Source organism: Solanum tuberosum, unplaced genomic scaffold (assembly GCF_000226075.1).
Source record: "Solanum tuberosum cultivar DM 1-3 516 R44 unplaced genomic scaffold, SolTub_3.0 scf00159, whole genome shotgun sequence".
Classification (NCBI taxonomy): domain Eukaryota; kingdom Viridiplantae; phylum Streptophyta; class Magnoliopsida; order Solanales; family Solanaceae; genus Solanum; species Solanum tuberosum.
This window is the reverse complement of record NW_006239089.1, coordinates 1294385-1314200: the sequence shown is the minus strand read 5'-3', so window position 1 is coordinate 1314200 and position 19816 is coordinate 1294385. Positions and strand designations below refer to the sequence as shown.

General features: G+C 34.4%; 1 protein-coding gene, 1 long non-coding RNA gene and 1 pseudogene across 2 annotated transcripts; 1 reads left to right on the top strand and 2 right to left on the bottom strand.

The window, feature by feature from the left end:
- Positions 1 to 2200: 2200 nt before the first annotated feature.
- LOC107061754 (uncharacterized) lies at positions 2201 to 7871 on the bottom strand. The gene is made up of 2 exons (XR_001474188.1): positions 2925 to 7871; positions 2201 to 2837 (listed from the first exon to the last, which is right to left on the bottom strand). It is a non-coding gene; the product is annotated as an uncharacterized lncRNA (long non-coding RNA).
- A 6981-nt stretch (positions 7872 to 14852) lies between these two features.
- LOC102580307 (putative receptor-like protein kinase At3g47110) lies at positions 14853 to 18620 on the top strand (annotated as a pseudogene).
- Positions 18621 to 18700: 80 nt separating this feature from the next.
- LOC102602746 (uncharacterized) lies at positions 18701 to 19460 on the bottom strand. The gene has a single exon (XM_006353885.2). The coding sequence runs from the start codon at positions 19311 to 19313 to the stop codon at positions 18960 to 18962; it is 354 nt and encodes a 117-aa protein (XP_006353947.1). The 5' UTR covers positions 19314 to 19460; the 3' UTR covers positions 18701 to 18959.
- Positions 19461 to 19816: the final 356 nt, after the last annotated feature.

Genomic DNA, 19816 nt, shown 5'->3' with positions numbered 1-19816 from the left:
TGTGATTCGGAGACGAGGGCGAGCACTTGGCGTTTTGGGGTTTGTTCTGTCTCCTTCTTTTGTTTTAGCTAGTCTTGTTGCCTTTGAGACACGCTCTGTTGTGGTCCACTTTTGGGACTTGTACTCTTTATTAGATAGCTCTGTACTAGTGAAGTTCTGGGAGGGATTTCTGTATATATTTATTTTGGATTGCTTCCGCCTTGTTATCCTTGTTTAGATTATTGTTTTCGCTAGTTTCTGCCCTTTTTCTCATTGCTTAATGTTCTGGGTTACGGGTTGGCTTACCTACTGGTAGGGTATAGTAGGTGCCATCATGACTCGAGAAATCGGGTCGTGACAATAAATCAGATCGCTCTTATGAAAGTACGTGAAATTCGTAGAACTAGTTGGAATTTTCAACTAGGTTACTTATGGTTACCAATTTGTATTGATCTGCATTAGGGTAATCAACCACTAGGCCTATTTTTTCTAACTCATTTCTAGGAGCATTCAGATATGGAATCAGTTGACGCTCTCCGGTTAAGGGATTGAAAACACAGTAACACCTAATTCTCTCGAACTCAAAAGAGAATCAAACCATTACATGAGCCCAAAATCTCTACGCCAAAACATAACGTCATCACAGATTGAGTGGTAGGGTTAAAGGATTTGGGAATTGTCAGATCAGTCTCCCATCATGTACTAAATAGATGAGTTGTGTAGAAGTGCCTTTTTGGCGTTGGAACAATGTTTTGGAAAATTAAGGATGAGATATCCTACCTTTGAAATTCTTGGATAGAAGTTAACATTGAACAACTTGAGCGTGGAGCGGGAGCCCAAATGATGATGAACCTTGTATGAACTTAAGTAATAAATTTATAATACTCCCCACACGAGCTATCATTTGGTATTGAAATGCCATATCTTTACATGGTATCAGAGTCATGTCCATTGGACTCTTGATACACACTCCAATAGGGCTTAGGCATGGGCTTGGGCGTGTAGGCGGGTGTTAAGAGTTCACATTGGTTGGGGAATTAACTAATAGTCTGTTTATATGGACTTGAAGTGTCATATCCTTAAATAAACAAAATTCACGAAATGATTAAACACAATTATAATCTTAAGCGGGATATAATTAATTTGAACAATATATATTATTTGTTGTTTTGATTTCTTAATGAGTGATTTATTATAGGTCCACATATCTAGTTCATTGATTGTTCAGTAGAATCTACCGAATCACTTCGGAGATTTCCCTAATAAAGTTTTATACTATTTAACACCAACTTGTTTTAGGGTTAAACATTTGTTGTCTTCGTTAATAGACTCGAAAAAGAGAATAGAAAGAATTAAGGCCATGAGAAACGGCAACAGAGTAGAGGAACACAGTGGTCTATCAACGACTGTAAAAATGCCGGATGATATAGTTATGTAGATCATCTCCCGCTGACCCTTGAAGTTTGTTGTTCAATGCAAACTTCTATCCAAGAATTTCAAAGGTAGGATATCTCATCCTTAATTTTCCAAAACATTGTTCCAACGCCAAAAAGTCACTTCTACACAACTCATCTATTTAATACATGATGCGAGATTAATCAGACAATTCCCAAAAATCTCCTTTAACCCTATCACTCAATCTGTGATGACGTTATGTTTTGGCGTAGAGATTTTGGGCTCATGTAATGGTCTAATTCTCTTTTGAGTTTGAGAGAATTAGGTGTTACTGTGTTTTCAATCCCTTAACTGGAGAGCGTCAATTGATTCCATATCCGAATGCTCCTAGAAATGAGTTAGAAAAACAGGCCTAGTGGTTGATTACCCTAATGCAGATCAATACAAATTGGTAACCATAAGTAAATGACCAAAGAGAAGATTCAGGAAGTAGTTAAAAACCGAATCTTTCTTTTCCATCCCACCACCCTATTAGGAGGATTAACGGTGTTCACTAATCGGTCTCCGGTGTACACTCGAACCTACATACCAATTAATGGTGGAGATGTTCAATCACTTCAGCATGCCTAACTTGTTTGAATTATCTTTTTAGGGTTAAACTATATGCATTTTGAATGTGAAAATAATTTTTTTTTTGGGGCAACTGCTGCATTTTTCAAGTATTGATCACGATGCTTCAACTTTGGGACAAGAATACCTCATCTGTGTCTAGAATCACAACCTTTTAGGAACATTCTCACCATGACCATTTGATCCTGCCTTATCATCCCCTAAAACATCTGATTCTTTACATTCATGAATGAAACGTATTATTTGATGTAGACGTTAAGAACTAATATCTGATGTTCCTATACTAAATCCATTAAGCAACAAGAAATCTGACACTACCTTAGTTCTTCTGCATGCTGAAAATTATACTACAGGCATTTCAAGTTTTACATCAAATCCAAAGCTTACCAAATAGACAGAATTTAAACCATTTTAGATCAAATCCAATGCTTTCATTTGTAGCCTGTGGCCTCAATCTTCCCATTGTAGAAATATTTCTCTTATTAGTGTCAACTTACTGTAAACTTGTGTCATGGTCAATCTGTCTCTTGCGGATTCAGCTGAACATGCAACACCAACCTCAAGTATGCTAACCAAGCATTCCATCTCTTCTTTCTTGATACTGCTCCAGTATTCTTTGCTGTTGGTTGCTTTACTCATCGCACCATGAAAAGTTGTTTTGTCTAGAATCTCCATAACTTTCTCTGGCAATGCTGTTTCGACAAAGTCATGGAGACTAGAGCTTGCTTGGAACAAAGTGTCTGTGGGTCTTCTTCCAGTGAATATCTCCAATATGAGAATCCCAAAACTGTACATATCTCCTAAAACGGAGACCTTACTACCCATGCCGTATTCTGCAACAAGCAAATTTAGCTTATAAATAAACCACTATTGTTAGAAGAAATTTCACATCACAGTTTTTGTTAACCTAGAAACATTACCTGGAGCTGCATAGCTAAATTAAGCTGTGAGATCTTCATCAAGAATGAGTTTCACCAAACCAAAATCACCCAAATGAGCTGTGAGATAATGAAGTGCAGAGGCCACATATTATGATATTCATTCTCTGAAGTATCATGCTTGAGGGAAGTACAGATCGTAAATGCAGCTTTTTAATACATCTGCACTCAAATTTGAAAATATTCTGGTGACATGAACCTCACCCTCTAGATTGTTAAATGATAAGTTCAAGTAGAGTAACGAAGAAAGATTTGCAATGAAGTGAGGGATTGGCCCTGATAGATTATTTAGGGAAAGATCCAAGGATTGGAGATCCGGCAAATCTTCTAAATTGGGGAATGGTTCCTTGAAGGGAGTTTCCCTTCAAATAGATCTCCTCCAAGGCCAAGCATTTTCCAAGAGTTCGTGGAATCATCCCCGAAAAATTGTTGTGAGAAAAATCAAGATAAGTAAGATGACTCCAGTTACCAATATACACCAGTAATGGACCAGTCAAAGAGTTATAAGATACATAAATATCTGTGAGGGATGAGAGAGAAAAAAGTTGTTGTGGTATAGTTCCTGTTAGGCTGTTTTCAGAAATACCCAATTTTAGCAGTTGGCTACAGTTTCTCAATGTTGAAGACATGTTACCCTCTGGGTATGCTTCCACTAATTTTGTTTCCGTAGTAGAGTAGGCGTTGTAACTGACTAGAAAGGTTGACTGTTGAATGAGGTAATGTACCTACAAACTGGTTGTCTTCAAATGGAGCATTTGTAGACTGCTGGCAGTTGGTAAGAAAATTTACCAAGTCAAGGTCATCACGCTTGCCGTATCCAAGTTGGTTACTCCAAACGTTGAGCCACAACAAATTCCGCAAGTTACCAAAACCCTTGGGTATATTTCTAGTGAAATTGTTTACAGGAAAATGAAGCTCTAGCAATTTTGAAGCATTGGCCAAAGAGGATGGTATGGAACCAATGAATTGACATTTCACCAAGTAAAGTATTTGGAAATTAGGGAAGTAAATCGGATCTGAGATTACCAGGGATGACAAATCGTACAACGGAGGAGGGAACTCCCCGGATAAGCTATTTACTGACAATCCAAGAAGCCTCAACTTGGTCAATCGAGCAAAAGAAGCTGGCACTTGTCCCTCTGATTATTGTACGATAAATACAACTCTTCTAAAGATGTAAGATTTCCAATAGAACTTCGTTAAAGATAAAACTTGATTAGGAATTTTCCCCAGAAGAGTGTTGTGTTCGAGGACAAGGCTCTTGAGGTTAACACAATGTGATAGATTAACTGGAATTTCCCTTGTTAGATAGTTGAAACTCAAATTCAGGTTTTGAATCCTTGACAGCCTGCTGAGTTGTTGAGGAAGGCATTTTCTGCAAAGAGAGGTTCCCAAGATGACATGAGATCGTACCTGCCAGCCTCAGCCCTTTGAGATTCAAGCGGATGACTCATCCATATCTCAGGCGACATTTTACTCCAGTCCACTGACAGAAATGAATAGAATAATTCCAAGAGACGAAAACTCTTGATAGATCCTCAGTTATTTGGGCCTTGAATCCAAGTAAGGCAAGTTGGTCGGTTTCATTGCCAAGAAAAGCAGGTTGGAGAGAAAAAGAGAAAAGAAACACAACATGGATAGCCAGAAAGGTGTGGAAGTTAAAACTCGCTGCGAAAATTTCCATTTTGGAAAATGTCAAGAACCAAAAGATACACCTCTCAGAAATGTTGATTTTGTTATTGGAGCACCACTGCGTGGTATAAGATGCACAATAATAAAACAAGCTGCCAATGACAACATTGCAATGTATGTGCATCTTTTTCATTCAAGCAAGCTGAAGATAAACAAATAATATTCAAGAAACTCTTTGCTAGTATATTCAGCTAAAACATACACAAATAATATACTAGCAGAGAGTTTCTGCATCCACTTATATATATTGGGAATTAAGAAAACTAAACAACAATCATCCAACGAAAGAACTAGTAAAGCATTGAATATTTTGATGCATACTATATATCCAGTACTGTCCAATTCATTCTGTTGTTTACATCCTCTCAGTTCATATTCCCCATGCAAATTTGTTGTATCCGCAACCTCATCAGCTTGTTCATCACATACCTCATTGATGATCGAGTCTCGTTGTCTGTGTATATTCGATATCAGTTCCAAGCGGCATAGCGTTGATGATTCCCACAACATCTTGATCCTCTATGGCATGATCCTTTTTATGACGTGAAATCCAATTGATTAGCAATACTTTCAGCTCTATATCCTTCAATAGTCCACCTGTTTGTTGACACAATCATTGGCTCATAAGTGACGGTAGTATTCTAACTTTTGATACAAAGAAAGAAGAGGCTATACTAATTGACCATCCTGAATTTATTGATCTTCATGTGCCATCACTATCCATAGAAGCCAGCACAATGGTCTACCATAGAAGCAAACACAATGATCGATAAACTCAAAACAATCAATCAGTATATCTTCTACTCTCTCTGTATCAAAGGTAGAATACTACTGCCGCTTATGAGACAATATATAAAATTGCACCAAGTGGACTACCAAAGACCAATCAGCTGGATTTCACGCCATAATTCAGATCTCTATGATGAAAGTACGTGAAATTTATATAACAAGATTGAATATTCAGACAACATATTGATGGTTACCAATTTGTATTGATTTAAATTCGGGAAAAGAGATGATTTTATTAAAATAATGAATAGGGTATTTATACAAGACATTGGAACATAAGGATTAGGAAAGAAATCGATACAATTATTAATTAAACTAAATGACCACCTTTACCGTTATGAATAAGGATCAAGAAAGAAAATCAATACAATCAATCAAAACAAATGACAATCTTTACGGTTATGAATAAGGATCAAGAAAGAAATCAATACAATCAATCAAAACAAATTACAATCTTTACAGTTATGAATAAGCTAAAACAGGGAAACTAAATCTTTATCATCATCATCTTACAAAAATGCCCATAAAAAATTAACTGACAGTTTTACTCTTTATTATTAAAAAGTTATTACCTAGACCTTTTATTAAATAATAAATTATACTTATGAATTTAGGACTTTTGATTTTTGATAATCACTTTATGTAATTGCATTCATGCTACAATTATTGTCAGCTCCTTTGAGCTTCCAACTCTATTGAACTCATCCATTGTCAATCTCTTCATATACTTTACATTAGTTATAAAATGTTTAATGTTACACTCCATTTTAATTCGAGGAAAACCGGCGTAAAATATTTTAGTGAATTAGGACACCTATTTTGTTAAAGTGATGCTAAGTTAACTATGAATTATTGTTTAACCTTATGGAATTCTAGGTAAAAGTTCTAATTATCCTAAAGGAAAGACACACATACTTTAAAATCCGTTAAAAATGATTAACTGGCCAAAACTTAGGTTAATTAGTTAAAAATTAAAGGAGCAAATTTAAAAGGAATATGTTATAAATACTTGATAAAATACTTGTGATATGTATCTTGAAAATAAAATCCCTCATATTTTGCAACAAATCAGGAAAGTAATAAAACCAAAGTAGATCAAGAAACCTTCATCCAAGCGTTTGAAAACTTATCCATCTTTAGTAAAAGTTCATGTTCCCCTTTTTTGGAATGGTTTAAAACTTTCAACAAAACTTGCTCATTAGACATTTCATAACCAAAAGCTTTTCAGTGAAGTGATTTAGTCAATTTTTTTTAAAAAAAAAACTTAATGGATCTAATCAAGAGGTAATTAATCTATATTTTAAAACAGTTTGCAAAAAAAAAATGAAAATTCCGCGAGACCCAACATGACTTATTTGTTAAAGACTAAAGTAGCTATTCTTAAAAAAGCAGAAAGGGCAAAGAGCAAATAAGTGTCATATTAAAAAAAAAAAAAAGTGTCATATAATACAAAGTCAAAATATAAGCAAGAACACGAACATAATAAAGTAATGACTAAAAGAGAAAAGAAAAGAGAAATTTTCGAGATTTCTTTGCTACTTTGCCATGTCTATTTGCATGAGCTTTTGAGAAGCGGAAGACACAAAGTGGTAGAGTGGATGCACACTTTCAAATCTAGTGGTGGTGATGAGTCCCGAAATGAGACTTCTTGCACGGTGAAATTCTTTTATGAAAACTCCAATTAGCTCCGAAGGTGTTCATGTAAATAAGGAGAGAGTAAGGAAATTAGTAAAACGATTCAACTTTAAATGACAGTGAACAAATCAAAAATAAAGCTAAGTAAAGTCGTAAAATGAATATGTTATCCAAAACACGAAAATGTGCAAATGTCGCAATTGGTAACTTTAAACCTAACTCAAAACAGCCAAGCCACCATTCATGTCTTTTGAGCACAAAATTAATAGTCAAGTTCAACAGGTTTAAGCTAAAAAACATTACTTTTCAATCCATGATCCTTCCACATTTTACACCGCCATCACTAAATACTTAGAAGGAAACGTATACATGCAACTCTACTATCTAATGGATTCGGGAAAGAGCTTAAAATCTATGTTTTTTGTGCACATAGAGTTGAGATAGGATCATGGTTTTTTTCACACTAATTTTTTTTTAAAATGTAACCTGCATAACATTTCGAACTAAGCAAGAACAACACTTATCTCTTTTTAACATACTTTTACCTATGAATACATGAGCTGCAAAAAAATTATCATATAAAGACATCAAATAAACATTTAACTTAGACCGACAAACTGATTTCAAGTGAAGATTTGATCACGAAACGAAATCATTTCTTAAATAAATGACGGGATATGGCTTCAGATCTATACAGAGCTCGAACAAGAAGTCAAGAACCGAGTATATTTTGTAGTCACATATAATTATAGATAAGTAAGAAACATTAATGGCAAGTCATGATTTTTCTTAAGATAGAGAATAACAGTTTAATGTCACCTGTTGCGGGACAGTGAACGAGAGCGAGTCCAACGCCTACACGAAGCTTCTCCTTAATTAAAACTTTCTTCAGACGAGCATAAAACAGTGGTTTCAGGTGTAGTGGTGCGGGGCAAAAGGCGTCCACAAAAATGAATGCAAGACCTGCTATTTATAGTGACGATCTAAGGTTCTTCTAATTGCAACTTTGGGCAGAATTCATAAGAGATTTCAAAAGTATTTTTGCTTCTTGTTGATCGAATTAACGAAGAGAGATGTGGATGAAGGAGAGAGAGGAGAGCGTCTTATTTCTTTCAGTAGGACCAAAACAGAACTGGCGATCTCTGTCATTCCTTGAAATTGCTGGAGTTAGTAAGCGATAGAGGAACGGACGAGTTATTTGCTGTTTCAGAAAATAGATTAGGGTTTATTTGGGCTATTTTTGAACATATTTTGATATAAAATATGGGCTGAAAGTTTGATGGCAGAATTTCTTTGATTTTAAAAAAAAATAAATTATTTTGGGCTTCTAACTTAATAACGGAGGAGTATAAAAGTATAGAACTTCCATATAAAATATTTATTATTTATACAAAAGAAATATTCTCTGTAAAAGTTGGATTCCAATAGAACTGCTATAGTCAAAGAATGAAATAAAAAAACACACCTGAGTAAAAGTTGTATCGAAATAGGAGGGCTTATTGAAACCAAATTTCAACATAACAAACGACAAGAGAGCAGAAGAAATATATGTTATGGAATTGCAGGAAGATGTATTCCTTGGGGAGATTATCTCCCGCTTGCCCTTGAAGTTTGTTGTTCAATGTAAACTTCTATCAAAGAATCTTAAACGTCATAAAAACACTTCTACACAATTCATCTATACAAGAAATGATGGGTCAGCATTAAGAAAATTCCACAAAATCTCTTTAAACCCAATCACTCAATCTGTGAAATTGAGATTTTAGCCTCATGTAATGGTCTGATTCTCTTTGACTTTTGAATGAGTTATGCGTTACTGTTTTTTCAATCCCGTAACTGGAGAGCACCAATTCATTACTGTGTTTACTTACCTTGTATACATTTTCAGAAATTACAGTCCTTGCTACTTTTAAAAATGCAACGTTGGAGGGTTTCCCATACTTTGGACAACTTCGGTTTAGTCCTGGAGGCATTATTATTGCTTCCATCCAACGTTAGCTTGTGTCCATAGGACGCCCTCCTATAATGTAACGACTGCTGATCAGGCGTATAATATTGCTGCAAAAACTTAGATGACATCATCAAAGGTACCAATTAGTTTCAGCATTTTAGTTCTTTTGGTGTCCTAAATGAGACTTAAAGTCAATAAATTAAAGAAGAGAGATGTAGTTGAGGGAGAGAAAGAGAGGAGAGCGTTTGATTTTTTTCTAGTAGGAAAATATGAATATTGCACCAAAACAAAACTGGTGATCTCTGTCCGTTGCTGGAGTTAGTTTGGTATATGCAACTTTGTCAACGGTATTTCCATCCAAGAAGAAATTTCATAAGGAGAATCTTCACAAGAAGAAGAGTAGGCAGTCGGAGAAAAAGAAGAAGAAGCAGGAGGACGAGGAGGAGGAGAACAAGAAGAAATGTTGTAATAGAGGTGTGACTTTTTACCCTTGAATATGACTTTAATTTGGTATTTCCAGGAGATTGAGGACATAGTTAAGCATTGTAATAGACATGGTTTCTGCATTTTGAATAAAAACTCCTTTCCGTTTTTGCACATTTCAAGTGATGATTAATCTATGACATTTTTTTCCCCATATAGAACCAAAAGTACTTGTGTTGAGCTGAGCTAAAATTATGTTTTGATGATTGACAAAATATAAAAGAAGACCAGGTCCTTAACAGCTCTCGCGGAGGAGCTAGTTTGCAGTAGTTCAAGTTACTACAACAAAAGATACATTTAGTGGCCGGCAATAGTGATACGGTACGTAGTTTCAAGTTAGGCCTTTCTTCAATGTGGTCTCCTTTCCCAGATCGCTCGCCTCAAGCTCCCACTGAACATTTAATGGCAATTGGGTTAATGTTATTGCATCAAGAGTCGTTAAAGTCTTTAACGCCATTTATATAAGATGTTGATTGTAAATACTAGTAATATTTATTATTGTTGCTAAATATAATATAGCAACAATTGTACTATTGCAGCTAAATCCTTTATTTGTTCTAGTGAGCTGATGAAATATATGTATGGTACATTATAAATGTATCAAATAAGACCAAATAGAAATAAGGGGTTTTACACAGAGTACATAAAATGTAAAGATATAGCACATTGACCTAACTCAACCCAAAATCTAGCTCATGAATGGAGGATTGTCCAAATCATATAAGCAAACCACCAGTCCAATCCTTAACATATGTGGGGTTCTTACTCACTCTAACACACCATTCACGCTCAAAGGGGAGTCCAAATAGGCATGAACTTGGCTCTAATACCATGTAAAGATATGGTACTTGGGTCTAACTTAACCTCAAAATCTATATCATGAGAGGAGGATTGCTCAAATCTAAATAGCAAACCATTTCGTTCCCCATTCAATATGGGACTCTAACGCCCAGTTTCACGCTCAACCCAACTGGAGCGTGGAACGGGAGCCCGAATGAGGAGCCCCATTCCTATATGCATTTTGAATAAAAACTTCTTTTGCTTTTTTGCAACTGCTGCACATTTCAAGTGACGAATTCATATAAATGAAATATTTTAGCATCGTCTGGGGAAGATGTTTGGCGAATCTTCCATTCAAAATTTGCTTTGTCAATCAAGCATCGTCATGTGTGTTGTTTTTATTTTGTTCCAATTTTTTTTGAACAGGACTGGATTTATGTTAGTTGCATTCTTACTTCACTGCTAGATCTATGGTCAAAACCCACAAAATTACAGTTACTCATTATACCTTCAGGCATACTTAGCTTTATAAACTTTCATTGGAGCGATGAAATCCAACTGAGAACCAATTTCAGTTTTTTATCTTTTGGTAGTCCACATGCTTATCGTTGTGATTCTCTTTATTGGCTGAGAAGCGATACAAAGAGAGAAGAGGCTATACTCATTGACCGTCCTGAGTATTTTGATCACAGACTAACATAAATCCAGTTCGTCCTCACCATATCCTAGGATTGGGAAATACAAATAGAAATACGAGGCTAGCATGTTTGGATTACCTCTTTAAAAATAGCTTATAAGTTGAGAGAACCTTTTGTTTGATGATATAAGTATTTTATTTTAATGTAATGGAAAATGGGTTCCCCAAATTAAGGGATTCAACGACTTGTGCACTAAAGCTCACGATGTGGATTTGAACCACTGCTTCTCCTTATTGTCGTGAGCGGGTCTGTCGTCCTCCTCATTATAGTCCTCCTAGAATCCAGAGCATTTCGTCGAAATTTCCCCATTATTGTTAACGCAATATATACGGCTTGCGCAAAAAATTAACTATATATTCATAATTATTGGAAGCAATTATAGATATATGACAAGAGCTGTAAAAGTTCTATTACATCTTTCCTAACTCCTAAGACATATAGTCGAGATTAGTGAATGTCGCTATTTGCGGCTTAAATTGAGGAATGACAAGTGCCTAATCTGCAAATATAACTACGATTACATTTGTTCCAAGTAGGGGTGTTCACGGGTTGGTTTGGATCGGTTATTGGTCAAAATCAAAACCAAACCAACTTAATCGGTTTTAAAATTATTAAAACCAAACCAAATCAAATATAATATACATTTATCGGTTTGGGTTTGGTTTGGTTCGGTTATTAACCATACACAAAAATAAAAGAAATAATTCATTTAAAATGTGAAAAAAATGACAACAATCCATATAAAACGAAAAATAGTTAGAATGACTTAAATTACTAAACTTTCAATCACTAAATTTACTATCAATAAAGCTTTAAAATTCACTATATTGGCCTAGAAGGAAGAGACAATAACATTTTCAGTTCCACAAAGAATTGACATAGACACTCATATACATGAAATCAATAAGATAAATGTTTTATCTTGGGCATTTTTGCTTTCAATAAGTAAATTATAAAGAAATTTTAATGAAAATATGTATAAGATCTTTAAAATTGTTTATAAAAATAATATATTAAGTATGTATATTAATAAAATATATGTATATAATTCATCGGTTCGGTTCGGTTATTTCTTCGGGTTTTTTTAGAATAAAACCATAACCAAACCAAATACTATCGATTTTCAAAAATCTAAAACCAACCAAACCAAACCCAAATAAAATCGATTTTATTTTATCGATTTGGTTTGGTTTTTCGGTTTGGATCGGTTTTTATCCAAACCGTGAACACCCCTAGTTCCAAGAAAGGAGGAATTATTAATAAATCTATCTATATATAATAGGAGAAGAAAAAGTGACACGTGTCAGCACCACAAAATTTCTCATTTATTTAGTTTTAAAAAATAAATTTAAAAATTTAAAAATAAGTTAAATTTAAAAATGTTTTTTTTGAAAAACTACAACTACGATTTCTTTTTCAAAATAGTTACCATAGTTTTTACATTTAAAAAAGTCAAAGATGAAAAAAATAAAAATAAAAAATAAAATATATATATATATATAAATATAAAAAAAAGGACGGATGAAACCCCATTATCCCATTTTCATCCACTTCTTTTCATCTTAAAAACTGCAGTTTTTTTTATCAAAAGAAAAAAAGTTACTGTTTTAAAAAGACAAGTTGAAAAGAAAAAAATTTACTGTTTTAAAAAGACAAGTTGAAGTTTTTTTTTATCTAATTAAAACTGTAAAATTGTTTGTTTGCTTACGATTTTTGAATTGGGACTCCTTTTTAATAGGGAACTTTCACAATTTTTGAATTGCAAATAACTACCCAAAAACTGCTTTTTTTTTTTTTTTTGCTTTATTATTTTTGAAACCGCCTCCTCTTGAAGAGAGTAGATATAAAGGGAAAAATAATTATTTTGTTCTATTATGTTCTTCACAAATTTGTAGAGAAGATATAGAGAGAGCACTTCACTTTTAGATGATGAATTTTCTGATTCTTTTTTTTTTTGTACATTATTTTCTTAATATCATATATAGACGTATAATACCAATGATACATCAACTTATCGAGGAGTAGATATATTTGATCAAGCATAAGAAAAATCGTCTAACAAAGTATATGCATCAATGTGAATTGATCTCTCTAAACTGACTTTTTGCTATCTACATCAATGCTAATTTCATGTCTATGTTTTTGTAATTTTTCTCACAGCTTTAAGAGGAAGCATAATAAAAATTATTTGTTTAGTAACATGTTTTTATTGAGGAAAAAAGGTAAGTATTATTGTTTAATATCACTTTGGATTTTGTAATATCTTAATCATGTTTTTTGTTTAATCTTATTCTCTCCGTTTTTCAAAATTAAAACGATAGTATATATTAAAAAAAAAACTTAATGTAACACTACGAGCAATAAGTGTTTTGGCATAAAGTTTATTAAATGACTTATAACTTTTTTTTCTTCAAAATCATGCAGGTATACTAAATTTGGATATAAAAAATTAGACTAAAGTTATCTAAGATTTTATGTTATCTTGGTAGAGATTAAGGGATAAATTAGGAGACGTAACATAATTAATGTAATGCGTTTTAAGTAGAGATAGAATAGATGTAAACTCTATTTTTATGAAAATAAGAAACAATTATTATATGCATATTATGAAATCATGAAATGTTTGATTTTATTTTGATTACAAATATGTGTTCAAGGCTCATATCGACAAGAGGTTTAAGATGTCAATCCTTCAAGAAATGGTTTGTAGCAAAGGTGAAGACTAAATAACCCCCAAAATTACATATGTATAGATTTTTTTTCATATATACAATAAAAATTAATAAATACTTTCCTAATTTCATCACATGTTATAGTGATGATAATTATTAAGCTAATTTTAACTTATTTTTGTCTTATGAGAAGCGTGTTAATTCTTTTGTAATAATGTTCACAAATTTAATTCAAAATTTATCAAATAAAACTGTCAAAAAAATGATAGTTATATATTGATAATAATTTGGATTTTCTCAAAAAATAAATTTACTAATTAAAAAAACTAACAAATCACATCAAATGGTTTTTTGAAAATCTATATCGATAAATCGATAAATAATTTTAAAATTAGAATACATTTAACAAAAAATATCGTTTTGGACAAAATTTGAATAATTTAGAACACTATTGATTTAATCAAAATGCCAGAAACTAAAAATATATTTCAAATTTTGTTCTACTTCTTTAATAAAAAAAATAGAACATTACTAAAATGTGGAGCACTTTTAAGTTTGATTTACGGTATTTAAATGATAAAAGAAGACTTAAAAATTACTATTATTCTCACTTTTTCCATTTACTCTCTTCGCGGATAATTAAATTTTTACTCAATATGATCTTTTATATAAAATTTTTTGATTTATAAAATATGCATTATTTTTATTTTTTGTAGTTCCTAAATTTTTCATATTCTTTGATACTAACTATGTATCACGCGAGGTTGAACACTACATCCACTATATCGAAACACGTGATTATAAAATTATTAATAAGTGAATAATAAAATTATTTTAATTTTAAAATTATGATATTTAAAAGTGGAACGAATACTAGTATATATAACAGGAGAATCATTCCCTATCCTTCCATCAAATATTCTGGCTGTTCGCTAAATATTAAATACATAACAGGGGTTCTGATTTTCCATCATATATCCTGCTTTTTCACTAATAAGTTGACCAATTAAACTCGTGTGTTTTTCCACGGAGTGAACATCAGAAAGTCATCAACAATGTCATTGTCAATGACCATCTTGTATTTCATTTGTGTTGTTTTGACCGAGTGAGTATAAAGGCGCTATATTGCAGCTGCATTTCCTCCTAAAAAGCAGTTGAGTTTAAAATACAAGACAAAGCAAAGCAAAAATAGTTAGTCAACACTTACCTTGCATGCACCAGAGAGTCGTGACTTTTGAAATTCAATTTCAAGAACTGGATAGTTTTTTAATGCATATTTTAAAGAAAAGCTTAGGTGGATAGAGAACCAAACTCAGAATCAATGTGCTAACAAAATATTTTATTGTTGATATATCATTGGCAGCTTATTTTATAATCGTGTGTCTTATACCACGTAGTGACTCTCCATTACCAAAAACAACATTCATCTCTTGCTCCTTGACATTTTCCAGAATGGAAATTTTCTCAATGAGTTTTAATTCCCACACCTTACTGGCAACGCATGCTGTGTTTCTATTCTCATCTACTCTCAAATATGCTGCAGCAGCTACTATATACTTGGAAACGAAACTGACGAACTAGCCTTACTTGGATTCAAGTCCCAAATAACTGAGGATCCATCAAGAGTTTTCGCCTCTTGGAACCAATCCGTTCATTTATGTCAGTGGACTGGAGTAAAATGTGGCCTGACACAGGAAAGGGTGAGTCTGGCAGGTACAATCTCAGATCATCTCGGAAATCTTTCTTTGCTCAATTCTCTTGACCTGGCAGAAAATTCATTCCATGACGGAATTCCTCAAGAACTCAGCAGGCTGTCAAGGCATCAAAACCTGAATTTGAGTTTTAACTATCTAACAGGGGAAATTCCAGTTAATCTATCACATTGTGTTAACCTCAAGAGCCTTGTGCTGGACCACAACACTCTTGTGGGACTGATTCCTTACCAAGTTGGATCTTTAACAAAGTTAGTGAGATTGTATCTCAGAAATAACAACCTGACAGGAATCTTTCCAGTGTCTATTGGAAATCTTACATCTTTAGAAGAGTTGTATTTATCGTACAACAGTCTAGAGGGACAAGTGCCAGCTTCTTTAGCTCGATTGACCAAGTTGAGACTGCTTGGATTGTCAGTAAATAGCTTCTCCGGGGAGTTCCCTCCTTCCTTGTACAATTTGTCATCCCTGGAATTAATAGCACTTTCCTTCAACCACTTTTCTGGTAATCTCAGATCTGATTTAGGCCACTACTTCCCTAATCTCCAAAGACTTCACTTGGGGAACTGTCAATTCCATGGCTCCATACCATCCTCTTTGGCCAATGCTTCAAAATTGCTACAGCTTGATTTCCCTGTAAACAAATTCACTGGAAATATACTAAAGGGTTTTGATAACTTGCAGAATTTGTTGTGGCTCAATGTTGGGAGTAACCATCTTGGATACGGTAAGAATGATGACCTTGACTTTGTAAATTCTCTTACCAACTGCAGCAGTCTACAAATGCTCCATTTTGGAGACAACCAGTTTGTAGGTACATTACCTCATTCAACAGTCAACCTTTCTAGTCAGTTACAACGCCTACTCTTCTTCGGGAACAGAATTGGTGGAAGCATACCCAGAGAGATCTCAAACCTGGTGAATTTGAATCTACTCGACATGAGCAACAATAATCTTACAGGTAGCATTCCAGATTCTATTGGAAGACTTGCAAACTTGGGAAGTCTTGACTTGCGTAACAACCTCTTGACAGGGGTAATCCCTTCTTCAATAGGCAACCTCACTGAACTCGTCTATCTTTATTTAGGATTTAACAGGTTAGAGGGTAACATACCTTTAAGGCTTTAACCTTGGGAAATTGTAACCAACTGCTAAGATTGGACATTTCTGAAAACAACCTGACTGGATCTATACCACAACAACTTATTGCTCTCTCATCCCTCACAAAAGTTTATGCATATTATAACTCTTTGACTGGCACGTTACCAGTGCATATTGGGAACTGGAGTCATCTTACTTATCTAGATTTTTCTTTCAACAATTTTTCGGGTATGATTCCACGATCTCTGGGAAAATTCTTGTCCCTGGGGGAGATCTATATGAAGGGGAACTCCCTCCTAGGGACCATTCCCGATTTAGAAGATTTGCAGGATCTCCAGTCCTTGGATCTTTCCCTCAATAACCTATCAGGGCCAATCCCTCACTTCATTGCAAATCTTACTTCCTTACTCTACTTAAACTTATCTTTTAACAATCTAGAGGGTGAGGTTCCTATCACCGGAATATTTTCAAATTTGAGTACATATGGATTTGTCAGTAATTCCAAGCTTTGTGGTGGGATTCAAGAGCTACATTTACGACCCTGTGTTTATCAAGAAACTCAGAAGACACAGAAGAAGGATGTACTTTCCCTCAAGTTAATTTTGACAATTGTTTTTGCTGCTTCATTTTCAATCCTGGCCTTGTTAATAGTTTTCCTTTGTTGGAGAAGAAATTTGAAAGATCAACCAGAACCAGAAGTTAGGTCAGAATCTGCACGTTTCTACCCCAATATTTCTTATGAAGAGCTCCGCATTGCAACTGGTGGATTTTCTTCTGAAAATCTTATTGGCTCTGGCAGTTCCGGAACTGTTTACAAGGGAACTTTTGCCTCTAATGGAATGGTTGTTGCTGTCAAGGTACTCAATCTCCTGCATCAAGGTGCTTCAAAAAGCTTCATAGCAGAATGCCAAGCATTGAGAAACATTAGGCACCGGAACCTTGTCAAGGTCATCAGCGCATGCTCAAGTTCTGATTTCAAGGGAAATGAGTTTAAAGCTTTAGTCTTTCGGTTCATGCCAAAAGGGAACTTGGATGAATGGCTACATCCGGAAAGGGAGATACAAAAGAGTAGTTTGACCATACTTCAGAGAATGAATATCATAATAGATGTGGCCTCTGCACTTCATTATCTTCACCATCAGTGCCAAACACCCATGATTCACTGTGATATCAAACCACAGAACATTCTTCTTGATGAAGATCTAACAGCTCATCTGGGCGATTATGGTTTGGTGAGACTCGTTCCTGGATTCAGTAATGGATCGGAACTACATCAGTTTAGCTCACTTGGAGTTATGGGAACCATTGGCTATGCAGCTCCAGGTAAAGTTTCTAGGTGAACAGAAACTGTGAGTACACCATATGATTTCTTCTAACAATAGTGGTTTATTTATAAGCTGAATTTGCTTGTTGCAGAATACGGCATGGGTAGTAAGGTTTCCATTTTAGGAGATGTGTACAGTTTTGGGATTCTCATATTGGAGATATTCACTGGAAGAAGACCCACAGACACTTTGTTTCAAGCAAGCTCTAGTCTCCACCACTTTGTGGAAACAGCATTGCCTGAGAAAGTTATGGAGATTCTAGAAAATAAAGCTTTTCATGGTGAGATGACAAGTATATCAACCAATGGAGAAGAATACTGGGGGAACATCAAGAAAGAACAGATGGAATGCTTGGTTGGCATACTTGAGATTGGTGTTGCATGTTCAGCTGAATCCCCAAGAGACAGATTGACCATGAGACAAGTTTACAGTAAGTTGACACTAATAAGAGAAAAATTTCTAGGAGCAGAAGATGTATGAAGAGGAGATTGAGGCCACGGGCAACAAGTGAAAGCATTGGATCTGATCTAAGATGTTTTGCTAGTCTTACATTCTGTCTATTTGGTAAGAAAACATTGTAGTCTTTCTAAAACTTTGAAGTCGCTGTAGTATTTTCAGCATGCAGAAGAACTAAGGTAGTATCAAATTTCTTCTTACTTAATGGGCTTAGTTTAGGAACATCAGATGTTAGTTCTTAACTTCTACATTAGATGCATCTAATAAACCACGGAAAGGTAGATACAGCCGAAGTTGATAAAATTAGTTAACTGAGCCAGAACTCAGCATCTACAGAAAGCTTGATTCAATCATTGTATTGCTTATTGATATTCCTACAAACATTGAAAAAATCAAATCTCTGTTTAGTTAACAATTCCCTCATTAACAAGAGACTGAAGATAAGCAAATTGACTAATGCTGTGTCAAAGAAAATTTTACTCATTGAGAGGGGAGAATTAGGCAGACATCCTTTGAGGTTTGAATTGTCGAACGCAACAATACTCAAAGTGTTTGTAATCAAATATTAACTACACTCCGAAATACGATTCTATTGATACAGGCAATAAAAACTGGGGCTAAAAACACTAATGTCAAGTTATAAGTAAGCCCTAGATCACAGAAAACTGAGAATCATATTGAAATTACAAGGATTAACACACAGTACCTAAAAAGCATAGGAATTCATTTACAGTAACGGTCTGCTTTCTTCTTGACCCGGTCATCAAGGGCATCTTCTACGGACTTGGCTTTAGCATTCGGGTCGTACCCGAATTTCTTGGCCTCAACAGGGAACAAATCATCGTATTTCCTGCGCTTAGCGGCGTCAATCGTAAACATATCCTCAGGAGCGTCAGCTTGTTGCTCAGTAGCGGCAAGGGCGGCGTCACCGGTTAAAGGCTCATCGGAAACGACGTCTTCGGCAGACTTGTTCTTCTTTTTCTTCTTCTTCTTATCGATTGCTTTGCTGCGGCTGGCTACTGCGCCTCCTTTGAACATCAACCGACCTCCGGTCACTCTCTCGTATGGGTCCGACATGGATCCTTGCCTTCGATGCTTTGTTCTCTGTTTTATCGCAGCTACGAGCTTGAAGGGGATCTCTAAAGGGTTAATTCCTGCTGATTTTCCTAACTTCACAAGTAATAAGGTTTTGTAACACAAACTTCGAAAAAGGGCATATATTTAATAACTAAAGTTAGCTCAGTTTGTATAGAATTTTGATTTGTTTAGATATCAATTGAAAAAAATTATACATTTAATAATTATGACTTGTAATATTTTTATGAAGTTTTGTGAATTTGTTTTCAAGTTTTATTTTTTTTGAATTCACACTAAATAATGATTAATTTGATCTTTATACTTGAATAGAATTATATAAATTGAAACACGAAAAAGATAAAATAATTCTAAAAAATGTCAGATTAAAAATATACATAATTGCTGCAATGTTTTGAACCTGTGTTTACTCAAACTATTTTTTTCACATCAAAGTAACTAAATTTTATATGCTATAACAATTTAAGTCATTGGATTTTATCTAC